At 39.6% G+C, this 17242-nt stretch overlaps 2 protein-coding genes across 5 annotated transcripts; one reads left to right on the plus strand and one right to left on the minus strand.

Annotated features, from left to right (window-relative positions):
* Positions 1 to 50: 50 nt before the first annotated feature.
* bmb (brambleberry) lies at positions 51 to 5164 on the minus strand. Of its 2 annotated transcripts, none has more exons than XM_008278203.1 (13): positions 5109 to 5164; positions 3958 to 4220; positions 3548 to 3676; positions 3259 to 3444; positions 2934 to 3156; positions 2593 to 2709; positions 2319 to 2498; positions 1766 to 1972; positions 1530 to 1680; positions 1212 to 1273; positions 990 to 1102; positions 523 to 644; positions 51 to 420 (listed from the first exon to the last, which is right to left on the minus strand). In XM_008278203.1, exons 2-13 carry the CDS (start codon positions 4216 to 4218, stop codon positions 291 to 293), a joined length of 1881 nt encoding a protein of 626 aa, XP_008276425.1. In that variant the 5' UTR covers positions 4219 to 4220; positions 5109 to 5164; the 3' UTR covers positions 51 to 290. The 2 variants fall into 2 exon arrangements, with proteins under 2 accessions (XP_008276425.1, XP_008276424.1); XM_008278202.1 differs by having other exon boundaries at positions 51 to 423.
* Positions 5165 to 5393: 229 nt separating this feature from the next.
* On the plus strand, positions 5394 to 16664 carry pycr3 (pyrroline-5-carboxylate reductase 3). 3 transcript variants are annotated; one of them, XM_008278206.1, is made up of 7 exons: positions 5394 to 5491; positions 9501 to 9594; positions 9673 to 9737; positions 11794 to 11973; positions 12102 to 12314; positions 15334 to 15426; positions 15559 to 16664. In XM_008278206.1, the coding sequence occupies exons 2-7, from the start codon at positions 9507 to 9509 to the stop codon at positions 15760 to 15762; spliced, it is 843 nt and encodes a 280-aa protein (XP_008276428.1). In that variant the 5' UTR covers positions 5394 to 5491; positions 9501 to 9506; the 3' UTR covers positions 15763 to 16664. The 3 variants fall into 3 exon arrangements, with proteins under 3 accessions (XP_008276428.1, XP_008276426.1, XP_008276427.1); XM_008278204.1 differs by lacking the exon at positions 5394 to 5491 and adding an exon at positions 5514 to 6329; XM_008278205.1 differs by lacking the exons at positions 5394 to 5491; positions 11794 to 11973 and adding an exon at positions 5515 to 6329.
* Positions 16665 to 17242: the final 578 nt, after the last annotated feature.

The raw sequence follows: 17242 nt of genomic DNA on the forward strand, positions 1-17242 counted from the left end.
TGGACTACCAATCCTCTTCTGTTTAATACATACAGTCATACCAATGCACATTAGACAAAAGAAATAATTTATTTAAAAATGAGTAGTTAAAACAAGCAAATAAAAATTAGAAATACATTGAAAATGTCTACAAATGTAGCACTCATTTAGTGTTTGAGCAAAGCCAATGAAAACGATTCATTGTAGCTTGTGCAGAGAAGCAATTCCACCAAAGATAACCAAAAACAAACAAACGAAAAACAAACAAACAAGCAAAAAAACCAAAACAACAAAAGGATGAAATTGATCATTCAGAGTTGAATGTGGGAGGTGTGCCCCCCTTCATGGACTCTGCAGTACTCCTGTCCTGGCACGGCTCTCTTCTTGCAAGCTTTGCCAGTTTTTGTGATGCCACTGCACAGCTGACGGCCTGACACAGAGCTGCTGCACAAGAGAGAAAGATCATTTTGAATTTTTTATGACATGACGTGATTTTCTTGTTTAAGGTACGTAAGTGAAGTCAACGAGGTCTGAAACTCTGACCTGTTGCTGCCTAGTGACGGAGTGGGACTCGCGCTTCGTGAGTCGCTCAATAAATCATGAGAGTCATTCACTGCATCAAAAACACCTCCCAGGTTCCTCAGGGGGATATCATCAATCAGATCCTGAAAATAAGAATATGAAGTTTGTCATGGTTTGTATCGTATCGTTGTATCGTACTGAAAATGGGCAGCTGTAACTCAGGTGGTAGAGCAGGTTGTCCACTAATCGCAAGTTGGTGGTTTGATCCCCAGCCCCCCCACAGTTGAAGTTGGGCAAGACATTGAACCCAAAAAGTTGCTCCAAATGGCAGACCAGCACCTTGCATGGCAGCTCTGTCGCCTTTGGTGTGTGAATGTGATCTACTCTCAAATGTACGTCGCTTTGGATAAAAGCATCTGCTAAATGAAATTGTAAAATTGTATAATACCATAGTTGGATTTTGAGTGACGTGAACTTGATTTGCTCACCGCTGAAAGAAGCCTGAGAGTGGAGTGATTCGGTGTGCCCTTCATCGGCATAAACCTGGACTCCGGCATTATCTTCCTGTGAGGGGGAGACACTGCTGATATGCCAAGATCACCTGCTAGTAAAGACATTAGAGCAATGAGAAAGTCTAGTTGCGTGTCTCTTGTTCTTCCTTCTTTAAAGTAACTTATTCTCCTGTTAAGGTTATAGCACACATTTCTCACCTGATAAAATGCTGTCCTGGTTTAACAGGTCATCTGGCTCCATGATGCCGTACTTCTCATCTCTGAGGACAAAAGAATGAGGAAGATTACATGAGATAAAGCACTTAGTGACTGCATACATCTCACAAGTCGTGTGGCAACAGAAAATGGATTAATGGTCAATTTTAATTGCAAATGCCATGATCTGTTTCTTAATGAAGACATTTTCTGTTTCACGTCACTGTAATTGTAGCTTTTTTTTTTTACATTTGAAAGACAAATAAGTTGCAACCCTCATCGGGCAACGCAGTGTGAACATGAAGCACTGTGCAGACTCACTTCTGTGGTGTAGAGGACGGTGGATACAGGTGGCTTGACGACTTTTGCTGCTTCTGTGGCTCCACAATGGTACATGGAGCAAGTGGCAGGGGGGCAACTAGCTTTCCTCTGACATGGACGCATGCCCACAACTGACTCACAAACCAGTGACCTACACACACAAAATAACATTGTTACAAATTCATGACAATATTGGAAGCATTGCATTTGCCTTGTACACTGCTGTAAGTTTGTACCCAGAGACAGAATGAGCAGCAGCAGGCTGAGGCTGTTGAGATCCAGCGCTGGCTGCTGGTTGATCTCAGCTACTGCATTGAGGGGCACAGCGAGCAGCAGTATGGATCGAGAGAAACCCGGACAGTGCAGGAATGTCATCAAGACTGCACACAGTACAAAGTAGCCTGTGTGTGCAACACAAGTCCACATGGCTTTTAGACTCAGACCTGTAAAACAAGAAGCACAAGAGAAACAGTCTCTGATTTATGATGAAAAACTACATTTCATACTCGTGTTTTAAGGAGTTTTCACTGAGTGAAGGGTTCTGGGTACATTTACTCATCATAATTGACTTTATGACTTTGCTGCAAAATAATTATATTAACAGTATACAATGTTTATCAAAAGTTGTTTTTCTAATTATCATTACACACCAAACGTCCTAAAATCTTGTTATTCAGTTTTGGTTTGAAGAAAGAAAAATCTAAATGTCTTTTTTTCTTTCCCCCATGGCAGAGAAAAACTACACAACTATAAGTGGGTGTACATTGCACTGTGGGTCTCATGTCTCACCTGCCCAGCCAAGGTAGCCCTGAATCATGTGAAGCCTCTCCTCTATCCGGCTCTGCATGTTATCGAGGTAGTACAACATGCCTCCCAGGGTGCTGTTCATGCGCTCCAGTTTGTTCATCAGGTCATTGTAGTACTGGGACGTCTGGTCCTGGTACTGCAGAAACTCTGACATACTGTGGTCTGTTCAGCCACAGGTATAAGGAAGAGAACATTTCAAGCCAGCACTGATATTAACTGCAAATTTTAAGATGATGTGATGAATTTAGCCACTTACCAATTTTTTGGTAGATGTCCTGAGCTTGGTGTCTGACATCTGCAAGGTCCTGAACAATCGCCTTGTGGCTGTCCTGTACCTCTGAGCCTTGGATCTGAAGATGCTCGCTCACATTCTCTGAAAAAAAGAGGCCACAGTAATGGAAAAAAAGTGACAGTAGTAAAACAAAAACTTCTTTGAGTTCAGGTAACAAAAGTATTACTCAATCATGATGAAGGTATGCACTTTCTGTGTACACTTGGTTCTGTATACTGAATGCAACCAGGACCAAGTATACGTTCTGACTCAGACAGTTCCAGTATCGCATCTTAACAAGTACATAACCGCATGAAAGCTCTCACCCATTCTCTGAGTGATGCCTTGAATGAGCTGGGCTACCAGCTCCTGTCCAGATGCAATGAGGGCCTTCTCCTGACCCAGACGTTCTAGGTTGTCCTTCAATGAACCCTCCATTTGCTCCTGGCCCTCATACAGTTTTCCCTGTTGAGCCTGCAGGGCGCTGTGGCCCTCAAGCAGCTTGTCAAGTGAAGCTGCAGTCAGTTCCTTCAATTCCAACTGGCCCACCTAGTTTAAAACACCACCATCAGAGCCAAGTGAAGCAGGGCAGGAATTGAATCCTTACAGAAAATGCATATCATGAAAAGGAGAAAGAAAAGACAATTCTACCTTGAGGTCTTTCATTGCATCGAGCTGGCTGGTAGCTGTGGAGATGAGAGCGTTGACCGTGTGCTCCGCTCTGCGCCGAAAAAGCTGCTGGCGAGTTGCGTAGCAAACAGAGCGTGCTCTGTTGCTTACTATGTGGTAAGCATTCCATGTGTCTGAATCCATGTCTGCTGTGCACTCTTTTATAGTCTAAAACATAAAATTAAAGTTAACATAACTTCATAAACATTTTTAAAAAGTATCTTTTGGCAAAGGTGTACTGCTTTCCTTTCAGGATAACTTTATATTTTACCATGTCCTCTGTACATGGGTAGGTCCGCCTCCCCTCAATCTCTGCCTGGCAGTTAAACAGAACCACTCCAAGCTTTGCAAGCTTTTCCTCTGAGAGGCTTTCACAGCTCGACTTCAGCTGTGCGACCACCTATGAAGGAGTATAATGCTTTAATCAAAAGGTTAAAAACAAACCAGTGGAAGTGCATCAAGGACATGACAGTACTGAGAACTTGCCGGTTTTAAACTATGTGTTGTAGATTGCTGAAATGTCCAGTTTTATATAAAAAATATGCTATGCAGCACGGGTTTTCTACCTTTTCCAGATTGCAGTGACACATTTTTGTTGACAAAATTCTACATTTACAGCTATCTCCATCTGTGTAACTAGGATGACAAACAGAATTTCAAAATGCACATGCTCATATTTACTCTGTAGTGACAGCTGTCTAAGGGACTAAGCTGCATCTGCTTTGCCTCTGCCAGAAACTTCTCATCTGCGGTCGTCATCTCAAACTGAGCATCTTTTGCAAGAACTGCTGGAACTTCTGGTGCAGGTGAAGGAGGAGCTGCTGCAGATGGAGCCTCGGTGTGCCTCAACCACTCAAACAGCCCGCTGACTGCAGGACAGTGACAGGCCAGGATGCTGAACATCAGCAGGAGGTGCAGGCGGTGGATCAGCAGACAGCCCATGTCTGGATCAGAACACAAAACATGCAAGCTGACTCAGCTGAAATACAAGCTAAACATTTTCCCATCATTCAAGTGGTCCTGTTGATGGATTTGTTGTAACTCTGTTCGGATGTGTTGAGTTGAGTTTAAGGTTAATGTCTGACATTTTATTTCAGATGTGCTTTCTCTTTCTATTAGGGCTTTTTTGCATGTCATTAATAGTATTTTAACCAGACCTCGGTGACAAATCAGTCTCTTTGAAATTTTGGAAATGCTAGTCTTTGTCCTGCACACCTGTCTGATGGAAGGGATCTGTGAAAAGTTCCTTTGTCTTTGTCTGAACTTAAAAATGACTAAGATCAAAGGCTGCCACTAGATGGCGACATCACGCAATCAGCGCACTTAAGTTTAAATCAATGAAAACGTATATGCGGCATTTAGAATCAGACGTGTACTGATTTGCAGTCTGCCTGCCCACCTGCGCTGCTGTAGATATTGTCTGCAAGACACAAAAATAAAAACTTCATTCATGTATTAGTATGTTTGAATTTAGACCACACTGAGGCTTGCCCGGGCATGTCTGCACTGCTTTGCTCATGAGCGCTGCTGAAGACCTGCAGAGCATCGTTACGCACGACAGAAATATTTTAATAGCAGTTAAAAAGCGGTCAAATAAATTTAAAACAAACTAATTCACACATTTTTCTACAGTTTAGCATTATCACAAACCAGCAGAACGTCAAACAAGGACGTTCACACCACATTTAACTGATTTCTACATCACAGTCAAAATACTCAGTTCCAATTTGTTACAGCAACAGATATGAATTAAATATCTGAGAATAAGTATGCATAACACTGTAAATCCACCAGAGTAGCTGAACAAACAGCAGCATTTCTAGAACACGTACCTGTAGTTGAACTCTGCAGGCTGGTTCTGGACACTGCGGGTCTCCCTCTCACAGCTGGCTGGAATGACAGCTAAATTGTTGTCCTCGCCTCTGCTCAGCACGCAGCCAATGGCATTACTCGCATTTTTAAAGGGCGGACTTGGAGTGCGTTCGATTTAAGCCACCGCGTAGACGGGAAAATACATTGAAAAACATACCCGGAATGTGTCCCCGAGGATGCTGAAGGCGCCGCCTGCCTGGAGGAGCAGAACAGAAAAAAACAAACGAACCGGCAGCGTGGTTTGTGGACGCTCCTGGTCTGTCTGACGTGCATGACAGTTAATGTTAAACTACAGTTTGTGGTTTGCTAAACGTGGGACAACAGAAAATCTGACAAACATCAGGTGAATAAATCTTTTCTCGCCTGCGTTAGCCGCAGTTATTCACAGTAGCGACTCACGTCGTCTCTCTGTCACTCCGTGTTACTTTATGGTTGTCCAATCAACAAGTAACACGTGCATTGTATTTCTAATCTAATCGGTCCTGGATTATTTTCTAGCTATCCCTAGCTAGATGCAGTTAGGGGCTCGTCTGAGCCAAATTGATTTTTTTGTGTAGATGATTTTAACATTTTATTGGCGCGCCTTTCACGACCTGTAGGCTAAATACTGCTAAAAATTTAAGCTAGGAACCACACAGCTCTGCCGCAGCAGACATGCTAATTAGCAACCTAGCAGTGTGAACATTATACCGTGGGCTAACGCTCATTAGCCAAGGAGCTAACCTGCCGCTACAATGGACGACTCTGGTATTAAGAAGCAGAACTGGGATGTGAAGGAGACGGAATTATTTCTGGAAATTCTCAAGGAGCTGGACATGAAGAAGTGCTTAGACGGGAGGAAAGTAAGGAATAATAGACTATTCAAAGTGGCACACAGGAGGATGACAGCGGCCGGCTATCACAGATCTGTGGACCAGTTAAAGTTTCGCTGGAAACTTCTCAAAAGTGCGTACTATAAGTGCAAACGTGAGCCTAACTCCCCGGCCCCGACTAAAATACAGGGCTGGTGGCGTTATGAAAAGACAATGATTGCGATCATGGAGTCCAGACACCCTCTGGTCGGAGCTGGTGTCAACTCTGAGAGGAACGATGAGGTGACGGAGGACTCGGATGGTGAAGCATCAATGCTGCACTGGCCGCAGCCCTGCCCCGACAATACCACTCAGAACCTGGATTTAATTGTAGGGCTGAACCCATGGAGGCGATGTAGTCTGTCATTAGATCATAATCGTGATTTAATTTCTTTTATGTGTTGTCGAGATGCATGTGGCTATTAGGGTTGCACGATATTAGATAAAAATTGCGATATGAAAACATTTTCGGCAGATGACTTGAATAATTTCATTTGGAAGGAGTTCTGAAATGATAAGGGACATTTTGTAGTTTGCGTGCATTTGCATAGAAAATAAAAATATGTTTTTAAAAAAGATGACAAAATGCTGTTTGGAGCCTTTCTCGTATGGTATAACACTGGATAGGACGTTTAAAATAGTTTTTGACTTGGATGGAATTTAGATTTGGCTCTCTTTGTGGTGCTGATGTCAGTGGTCAGACATGTAGCCGTGTTGCCTCCTGTGGTGGTGACAATTGCAAGACAGTGCTGATAGAGTTCCCTTAATTTGGTAAACAGCATTCTTTCTGGTGGCAAAATGTTTCCATAAACCAAAGTTCTGTTTCTTTTCTGCAACCAGATTTTCTCTCCAGTTCCTAGCTCATTGTGCTGTGCACACACGGAAGCTGCATGTCAACAAACAGTATCTTAAAAAATACAAAAAAACTGGGTGACTCCAGGAATGCTTAAGTCAAAGCAAATGATACTCTATTAGAAAGACTTCTCTCGAACCTCTTTTGAATACAAAATGAGAACTTTGCTACTTGTCATTCGTATCAGGCAGCAAAAAGAGATTGTAGCATGATATGTTTTATATAACTTTCCTTAATTCACATTGCACTTCTTGCACTGTGACTGTTGCAGATATGCACGTAGTGATGTTGATGCTGAAATGACTTATTGTGCAGCCCCAGTGCCTATTGTAATTATGCATCTGCCTTCTGTGTACACTCATTTACTAGCTGTGTATCTCTCGAAAACCAATGCAGCATAAAGTTGTACAATAAGCTTCATGAAGGTTGTAATGTCCGGTCTTTGATCAAACTGATCTCAAGATGGTAATTCAACTGTGAGGTGATTTTGGAGGTGTTTGACAGTTTTCAGAATGCTTGTAATATATCTCACACTAATGTTGCAGAGTAACACAATACAGTTTTACCTAAATCTATACTTATACATTTAGTCTCATCAGTTTCACAGCAGCCAACTGTACACAATAAAAAAGTACAATATAAGCATAGACAGATTCACAACACAAATACATTGCTACTACGTTAAAGTGGCATTTAAAATATTTGATTTTAAAGTGAGTTTTAAGTTATTCAAAAGAAATGGAAGTTCACAGCACTGTAAACTCCAAATGGATCTTTTTATTTGATCAGCATAGTTTCAACTTAAAACTGAACATTAAAACCTTAACGTGGAAGGATCATTTGGAGGGCTTTTTGTGTAAAAGATTGCATTATTTTTAAAAAGCTTTAAGGAGTCTCTAGAAGGAGTGTAATAAATGACACTGCTTTCAATTAGAGGGGATCTATTATGCTTTTCCTCATCTTCTTTTGTATAATTAATGTTAAGATGTCGCTTGTTCATATTCAACACAGCCAGAGTTTCAATAATGAGATACAAGTAATCCGTGAGAAAAAAAATCAGGCATGAAACTGCTCTGAATGCCACATTTCTAAGGGTTTTTTCTACTTTGGTGATGAACTAAAGTCCCGTCGTCAAAGATTTCTTGATTTGGTCATCTTCTCTGGGCACGGCAGGCCCACAGACTCAAACAATGGTCTTTTACGTTACTGTATGTATATGGTCTCATCAAAACAGTTTACTTGGATAGTATTCTAGACATTTATTGTGCCCTAGCAGAAAAATAAGTGATGGTGCAGGGACATAGTATACAGTAGTTTGATGACAGCAGGATAACATGTTACTAGCTTTTACTAACTACATTTTCTACTTCATTAACAGGGCATATAGAGAAACATTTTTATATACGGCTTGAGATTAAAAGAGTAAATCCACCTTTATGTCACATGATAACAGATTCCTGCTCAAACATGTACAGATGCATTTTAAGAGGTACTATTTCTAATAAACAACGTGACATTATGATGGTTTTGCTTTCTAAGCTTTCATGCTGGCAGGATGAGGTGGTGCTAACAAGAAAAGACTTCTGCAAAACCTTCCAATAAAACGAAAATCGGCTTTTTGGGAGGGGGACCTTCAAGAACTTGCTGCTAAAACTGCTTGTTTTAGGCACTGAATGAACTGAGGGGCTACATAAAGGGCCTGTATGTAATAAATAAGGATTTTTTTGAACTGTGAATCATGCAGAGCTACTATAGTAGAGTCCCAGAATAATAACATAGAGATGGAAATGAGTACAACTGGCTCCCTTTAATATTTTTGTGTCTCTTTAGCTTTGCAGTGTATCTCTTTTGCTTAATCTGCCATCTGTTTTTCATTGTTCAGTTTGTAAAATGTGAAAATAACAGTGCCAATCACAGATTTCTAGGGCCATGGCAACTTTTTAAAATGTCTTATTCTGTCTCTCCAAAACCAACAATATTAAATGTACAGTCATAGAAGCTACTTTTTGAAACATCATCAGGATACGAGGAGGAAGAAATCAGATTTACTGTCACACCAAATGATTTCTTTGTTGCAGATCCAGCTTTTTTGACCCTATAAATTTAGAACTGGGTTAGAGATGCTATTTCACGATGAAAAGACTAAGGGCAGGAAACTAGGCTGTGGCAGTGGTTATGAGGGAGGGGGAGAAATCAGATTACTGAGCAGTTGTCAGCCAGGGTTTACCATGCAAACTTATTTCTTGCCTTAATCAGATTTCTTCGGTAATCAGGTTTTTGTATGCATGTGAACAAAGCTGACGGTGGCAATTCATCTGTCTGTTGCTATGCGGTGGTGATACACCTACACAAATTACTCCATTGATATCATAAATGAGAAAGAAAACTATGAAAAGTTTTTTTTCGGAGAACCTGTAACCAGGAAAGTCCACATTTTTGCATGAAAAATAACAACGGCAGAATCACAAATTGTGATGTGTATATGTAATAGTGTGTGATACCATTGTTACTGTAGAAGATGTGTTATGATCGTACAGTGTCGTTAGTTGTCCTGTGAGTAACATCCCTAGTTTTTAGGTAATTGTGAGGCCTTGATGTTGTATTTTGTTGACGTTTCTGCTCTTATCAGTCCTCTGCTTTTGTTTCAGATCAAAATGGACCCTGAAATGGACTCGCAGCTGAAGATTGGCTTTATCGGTGCAGGTAACATGGCTTTCGGCATCGCAAAGGGCATCTTGTCTGGTGAGTTCAGAAAAAGTTGCTGAAACAGGGGAGTCAGAGTGAAGGTGTCAGTGGTCTTACTTGATGTTCTCATTGCAGGAAGTGTTCTTCCTGTAAACGTCAAAGTGAGCGCACCGTCCTCCAGGAATCTGGGACGCTTTCAGGTACTTTATTTCCTCTTTTTTACTTTCCCCTCAGTTCTCAATCAGGTTGATTAGTTTACAGGACAGCGAGCAGGCATGGAGAGGATCATGGGTACTGACTGTAAGATCAGGTTACTTGTGAATGCATTAATACTGACTGTCCTCTGTTGCTGGGGATTCCTGCAGGTGTCAAGTTCTTGCAGGTGTCAAGTAGATATGTGCATGCAGTAAATTAATGTATTTTTAGATTAGTAACACCTGAGCAGGAATTGGTAATTTATGTTCTCAAATTTGGATGTTGCTTCCATGGCTTAACAAAACAAAACTGTTAACCAATAAAATATATTTATTGAATGTCAGAATTTAGCTAATTTAAAACATATTCTACAACTCTTCTTTCATAATCATGCTTTTCGTGTCACAGTTTTTGTCTATCCTCCTTTGTGAGCGTATTGTCTGAAGTTGTTTTCGGTTTCATAGATAACCTTATACACAAACCCACACAGTCATCCATTTTTTCAGAAATGTTATTCACAACGTACCAATGTCCTTAGCTGATACAAAAACTGCAAGAAAAATATTCATGACCATAAATCCAGATTTTGCCATTAAATTTATCCATTTACATTCTTTTCTAATAAATAATTTAAAAATAGATACATATTTGTAATAATGTCACGAGACCAGATCAAGCTTCTGCAAAGTGATGTCTTTAATAATTTTGTCATCTATTTTTACGCAAAGTCCATACCGTTTCATGATGCAGTAACTATCAAAATACACAACTGAATTTAGCCTTTTCAATGATTCTAATTGTTTCTCCGGGTCATCTTTTGATCTTCAACATAGGACTGATATTGCATCCCACTTTGAATAAAAAAAATCAACACAAAATAATGGATTTGCTTTTCTTTGCAATGATTCAAGAGTTGTGGTAAAAAAGACGAGCACGGGTCCCCTTGGCTGTGAGTAGACAGTGATAATCCTTGACTCTGGGGGGTCGTGGGCTCCTCTTGGAGCCTTATGTTTGGGGTGGGGGGCAAACATTTGCCTGGTTTGCTGCCTCTGCAAGCAGATTGCTGTATGAGAACACTTCAGTGAATAAAATAACATTTATTTCTGTTTGGCACTAAGCATCCCCTATTTTTCCCAAATTCTGAATTATACAATAGTCTACCATCATAGTTTTGATGTTTCCAGACAGTCTCATATACAAACAAATGATAAAGAATAAAAGGTGCCTCTGCTCTTTCTTCATAGGTGCTAATATAAAAAACAATCTCTAAGTATATCATATCAAATGATTAAAGATCTGGATAACTTAGACTGTCCTGGGGAAACAAAACAAACAAAATAAAAACATGCACTTGGTTTGTCCTTACATGAGCAAGATAAGAGCTAAAAAGAAGGTATAGAATTATCCTGGAAATAGCCTAGGGCTCATGGGGTAATGAATAAAAACGCTGAATATCTTTTAAGTATAAATTAGCAAATTCTATATTATTTTAACCCACCACTGAGACTACTTTTTCAATACAATTTAATCAAAGCAACATCCATCACTTACTGTTACATTTGTTAGTAAACTGAAAACATCTCTCTAAGAACTATCAACAAAATCATTGGAATTGAAGACTAATACAATTTTCACTATAATAGAGCGTTGTGCACTGGATAAGAGATGTGCAACTTGGATGAATTTTAATGGACCTGCATTGAAGCCCATGCTGCTCTGTGACTTGCGGTGTGTTGCATGCTCAAAGTAAGGAAAAGAGTTGTCATGACTTTGACTTGAGTTGTCGTGTCCGCCATGTTTCACTGGTGAAGCCAAATTATATGTTGATGTTTCAAAAAATAAAACTTTTTTTTTGGGCTGTAACCACCAATGATCTTATAATTATTTTAGTTTATTTTGTCTACTAATTGGCATGAGATTGGTTGTTTTACTACTCACAGAAAAGCAGCATTGTTTCGTGTTTTTGCTTTAATATGCTAAATATATCATAATTCATTTTGTGTGTACTTGTTTAAGAGCTGGTAAATGCAGGTGTATAATAGTTCTAACTCTTGCTTTCAGGAGCTTGGCATTGCTGTAACTCACTCCAACATAGAAGTGGTGTGTGGGTCAGATGTGGTCTTTGTTTCAGTCAAACCTCACCTGGTTCCACCAGTTCTCAATGAAATCTCACAACATGTCACTGACAGACACATTATAGTGTCTGTTGCAGCAGGAGTGACACTGGCTACGTTAGAAGAGGTGAGAGCCCCAGTCAGTATGTAATGGCTTTAAACTAAATGCTGGCTTGTTCATGGTGAAAAGATCATGTTTTTTTGTTTGTTTATTTTTTTTTTTAAAAATGTATCTTTCTGTGTTTTAATGTCAAGCTCCTGCCAGAGAACTCAGTTACCATCCGGCTGATGCCAAATCTACCATGTGTGGTTCAGGAGGGGGCTCTACTGTTTGCGCGGGGGTCCCATGCGAAACAGGAGGATGGTGCTTTGCTTCGCTCCTTGTTGCATCACTGTGGTTTGGTGGAGGAGGGACCTGAGGCCTGGATTGACATCCACACTGGACTGAGTGGGAGCGGAGTCGCTTTTGTGAGTGTCCTAGGATTGTATGATTTTATTTATTTTGTTAGAAGTCTTTGAAACCTCCCGCAAACTATTGTAAGAGGACTTCCTTAAAACAACTGTACAATTTATTGTCATTCAAGCAAGCCATTTGAATGAGTGAAAATAATTTTATGTGAAGGATCATTTCATCTCATTTACAATTTACATTCCAGCTAACCATTTTTTTTAAAGCATGCTGTAGTGTCTGAGATTGTTAATTCAGCAAGTTGCTTTTGGTACGAGCAATGAACCGCTACTCTCATCTTTGTTGAGTTATTGATAATAAGTGGTAATGCTTCATTAAGCAGCCTGATGTAATCATTGTTTACAACCACAAGAGGCTGTCACTAAACATTGCCAGAGCTCCAACAAAAACCCTCCAAAAATGATTGTTTCGAGTTTCACTGTTCTTGAAAAGTCATCTTAAACCACTGAGTATAGTGTACACGCTCAAGTAAATCCCCCAAGACTGTCTTCTTCATTTATTTAACTAAGACTTGTGCAGAATACAAAAATAATCTGATAAACATAATAGACAAAGTATACATGGTCAAAGACATACAGTATCTTTTAAACAGAGATTATTGCACTGGCTATTTCTTCACAAAAGTAATACAGACCCAGTCAACATTTAAAAAAAAAATGCAAAAAACAAGAAAACAAAATCTGAACTCTTTTCATTTCATTTGGTATATTTGGGGTATTTTATGCCTCTTGCCAGAAGACTTTCTGTAGACAGATAGGAGAGGAAATAAGGGGAGTAAGAGACACACAATGACATAGCAAAGGGTCACAACTAGACACAAACCGAGCCTAAATCTTATCTGTAAGCATATTTCTGCTTTGCATGGATGGCCCTTACAGTGGTGTACACTGTAATGCCATTCTAGAAGACATTACAGGCTCACGCAGTCAGGTCCATAAGTACTTGGACAGTGATACAAATTTTGTAATTTTGTCTCTGCTAACCACCACAATTAATTTGAAACAAATCAATCAAGCTGTGATTACAGTGTAGACTTCTAGCTTTAAATCAAGGGGTTTAACAAATTTTTGCAAAAACCATTCAGAAATTACAGCCTTTTTTTTTTTTTTTTACATAGTCCGTATCATCCAAAGTAATTTAACATAATTACAAATGTAGGGATTATTTTAATACTAATCAAATCAAATCAAGTTTATTGTCATTTTGCTGTACATACACAGTAGTACAGGCAAAAGGAGAGAGTGTTTCTTCAAGATCCAATTACTTAAAGAAGTGTTTGCATATCTGGATCAGCAGTTCAGCATTCTGACAGCTTGTGGAATGAAGTTGTTGATCATTCTGGAGGTTATCCTTTAATACTCCAGAAACGTTTCCCTGATGGCAGTAGTTCAAGCAGTTTATGGAGAGGGTGTGAGGAGTCCCTGACAATGTTCAGCGTCCTGCTCCCGCAGCGGGTCTGGAAAGGTTTTTGGACGGAGGTGACGGAAAGTCTGATGACCCTCTCCGCTCCTCTAACTACTACTACTACTACTACTACTACTACTACTACCACTACTACTACTACTACTACTACTACTACTACTACTACTACTACTACTACTACTACTAATAATAATAATAGTAATAATAATCATAAGACCAATAGTTCAGCTGATGACTGGCAGAAGTCTGGAACCGTATTTGCATCACCAAAGCTTCTTCCTCTATGATGCTTTTGCCAGATCTTTACAGCAGGCACCGTCAGTGGCTGCAAAAGCAGCTCAGATGGGTTGAGGTCAGTTGAGTGACTCAGCTGTTTAACAGTGTTTCATTTTTTTGCCTTAAGAAGCTCTTCAGTTTCCTTTGCATTATCTTTTGGGTCTTTATCCATGTGGACTGTGATAGACAGCCCTATCAGGTCTGTCGCATTTGAGTGAATCTGAGCAGAAATCATCCGTCACATCATCAATAAACACCAGTGACCCTATTTCAGCCATACCACTACTTCCTCCATGTTTGACAGATGATTTGATCTGTCTTGGCTCATGAGGTCTTCCTTTTCTTTTCCATAGTCTTCCCATCATTTTGATACAAGTTTATCTGGGTGGCAAAGAATCGTGTTCCAGAACTGGGTAGCTGTTTTAGATGTTATTTAGCAAAGCCTAATCTGGCTTCTCTGTACCTGAGTGTTACCAGTGGTTTGCGTCATGAGATAAACCTTCTGTATGTTCCAGATATTTTGTTTTATTTATTTTTTACATCTCTGTCACAGGTCTGTTTTGTTTTGTCGGCCAAACAATGACCTCCCCACCTTGCTTCAGCACCTCTTTGGACCCGGTATTGAGAGTTCCTAATGATTCAAAACTTGGAACTAACTCCAGACCTTTAATCTCCGTAATTTGTCACAAAGTAATGACAAAACAGGCCACACCTGAACATGAAACTGCCTACCATTCAATTGTTAAATTATTATCAAGCCTGTGATAATCAAGGAATGACATTTAAAAATTGGCTGTAATTCCTAAATACTTAATATTTTTAGCCCCTTGTGTGAAAGCTGAAAGAAAACACTTGGGTCACATCTTGATTGCCCGCTCTACAGGCACTATATAAGTGCAGACCATTTACCACTGCTTCATTTCAAATCCATATATTGTGTGAGTGTCCAAATACTTGTGTGCTGTACTATGTGACAGTATGGTATGATAAACAATGAAACAATAATGCTTAAGACATTTATTTTTTAGTAATAAAATGGTTAAAGATAGTCTTTTATTAACCCCACTGCAGGGAAATTTGCAGTGTTACAACAGCAATACAGAAAAATGTAGGGATATAAGGAAAATAAATACATGTAAGTACACAATATAAGAACAGCAATAAGTTCTTCAATACTTAGAAACAAACTGATGTGAGAAAAATATTGATACAGAGTCATCTCTCCTATCAGAACCCCCACATTGTATATTTTTTAATTGAGCAGTACAAAACTGGACTTTGTTCGTCTTTTATTCTGAAACATGTGATTGTTTTCTGCAGGTTTACCTTTTTGCTGAAGCGCTGGCAGAAGGAGCTGTTAAAATGGGCATGCCCAGTGCTCTAGCCCACAGCATCGCATCTCAGACTGTTCTGGTCAGTTTTACACTGTGTGCACTTCAGTTTCACAATAGTTATCCTAAAAATATTGTATTTTCATTGGAGTTCTAAGACATCAGCATGAAAACACAATCTTTGAACCGTTTATTTTGCTGCCATGTGTTGCAGGGTGCTGGGAGATTATTACGGGATTCTGGGAAGCATCCTGCTCAGCTTCGCTCTGAGGTCTGCACTCCAGGAGGAACTACAATCTATGGGCTTCACACGCTGGAACAAGGCGGCGTAAGGGCTTCGACCATGAGCGCTGTGGAGTCTGCCACAGACAGAGCCAGGGAGCTTGGCCGAAAGTCAGCCGCAGGGAGCAGGAAATGATGGCTGCTATTTGCCTTTTAAGAACTACTCATCAGACATTAACTTGAGAAAGGCCTAACAAAAAACTGACTATTTTGCTCAATGTCACAATGGAACACAAGAACAAAAAAAAGGACTTGTCACAACTTTATTCCACTCCATGATTTTTCACAAATAAGTGCGGTACTTGTTTTTTGTGTTTGACCAGAACAATTTGATGTTGGCAAGAAACAAATATTGGCTTAACATTGACACTGATGAATAAATAATGTTATCATGACATGTGATCTACTGTTGGGAGAGAATGACTGTTTTTACATGCACACCAGTAATCCTGTCTTTTGGGATAAAGGCAGTAATGAAACTAAGGCAGAGCCCTAATTTATGATGCCAGTAGTTGTGGATGTTACAATCACAATAGAATGCACAGTACTACCATTTTAGTCACATTTACGGAGGCTGTGTTGTTCTTAAAGAGACTTCAGGCATTATTCAGACCAGACACGTCCTTAGTATTGGTCAGCAGTCTGAAGAGTGTCTGAGGCACAAAAATCTGTGATGGGTAGATAAAGTAGCATGTTTCAGATCAGTCTTCGCTGACCAATACTAAGGACTTTCATTTATAAGAAGTCAGAGAGTCAATATTTTGTCTTTAAAGGCCACTGGCGGTATCCTCGAAGAGCATCTTATTTTATTTTCTAAACTACCAGCACTGTTTCTTGACAAACTTCCTATTATTTTTTTTATTATTCCTACAATCTACTGTAGCATGAATCCACCCAAAAAGCATCTCACATAAGATTCTTTACTGATGTACTGCCTTACTGGTCTTGATGGGATTATCATGTGCAATCAGTGCAGAGTATAGAATGGAAGTTTATTGTGTGGATGTATTTATTGATTAAAATAATTATTACATCATAGTGTAAGACTTCTGGCCAAATGATTGGTAATAAGATCTCTTTGCATTATTGTTTTGTTTGAATGAAGTTGAGACCTTAAAATCAGCCATCACCCAGCTTTCAGAAGCACAGATTCTTCATGCCTGATCAACTAGATTTTTGACCTTACGACAGCAAAGATTAAGAATTAGTCAATTAACAGACAATAATTGTGACTTGTTAACTGGCACTGAAGTCATGAGCAATGGCAACTAAAAGTTCACATTTAAAAAGAAAAGAATCTTATTAATGATTATTATTATCAATGGAGTCTAATTGGTTTTTGTTTTAACAGTAAATTATTGACCAAAAGTCTTCCTAATCTGCCAGTGCAGTATCAGCTTGGTAATGAGTCTAACAACAGAAGGACGAGTACAGTGTGTTGTAACCAGTAAAAGCTTGTTATAAAGGGACAAAGGTTGGAAATAATGAAACTGGTGCTTTAAAATAAAATTTGATCCAAATCTGATGGCTTTCAAGGCTTCTGTGTTGTAAATTGCAGTGAAGGTCACATTTATCCACATTTTAATATGTCGGCGGTACACGGGGTTCAACAGAGG

This window comes from Stegastes partitus, unplaced genomic scaffold (assembly GCF_000690725.1).
Source record: "Stegastes partitus isolate 25-593 unplaced genomic scaffold, Stegastes_partitus-1.0.2 Scaffold118, whole genome shotgun sequence".
Lineage (NCBI taxonomy): Eukaryota > Metazoa > Chordata > Actinopteri > Pomacentridae > Stegastes > Stegastes partitus.

Excerpts from the sequence above, each read along its gene's own strand:
- bmb (XM_008278202.1), bottom strand. The coding sequence starts at position 4,218 with ATGGGCTGTCTGCTGATCCACCGCCTGCACCTCCTGCTGATGTTCAGC. Across the intron at positions 1,681-1,765 it reads GCTGCTCATTCTGTCTCTGG|GTCACTGGTTTGTGAGTCAG; the intron begins GTACAAACTTAC and ends TTGTGTGTGTAG. Across the intron at positions 645-989 it reads CTCTCAGGCTTCTTTCAGCG|GATCTGATTGATGATATCCC; the intron begins GTGAGCAAATCA and ends TCTTATTTTCAG.
- pycr3 (XM_008278204.1), top strand. The coding sequence starts at position 5,883 with ATGGACGACTCTGGTATTAAGAAGCAGAACTGGGATGTGAAGGAGACG. Across the intron at positions 6,330-9,500 it reads CTCAGAACCTGGATTTAATT|ATCAAAATGGACCCTGAAAT; the intron begins GTAGGGCTGAAC and ends CTTTTGTTTCAG. Across the intron at positions 9,595-9,672 it reads CGCAAAGGGCATCTTGTCTG|GAAGTGTTCTTCCTGTAAAC; the intron begins GTGAGTTCAGAA and ends TTCTCATTGCAG.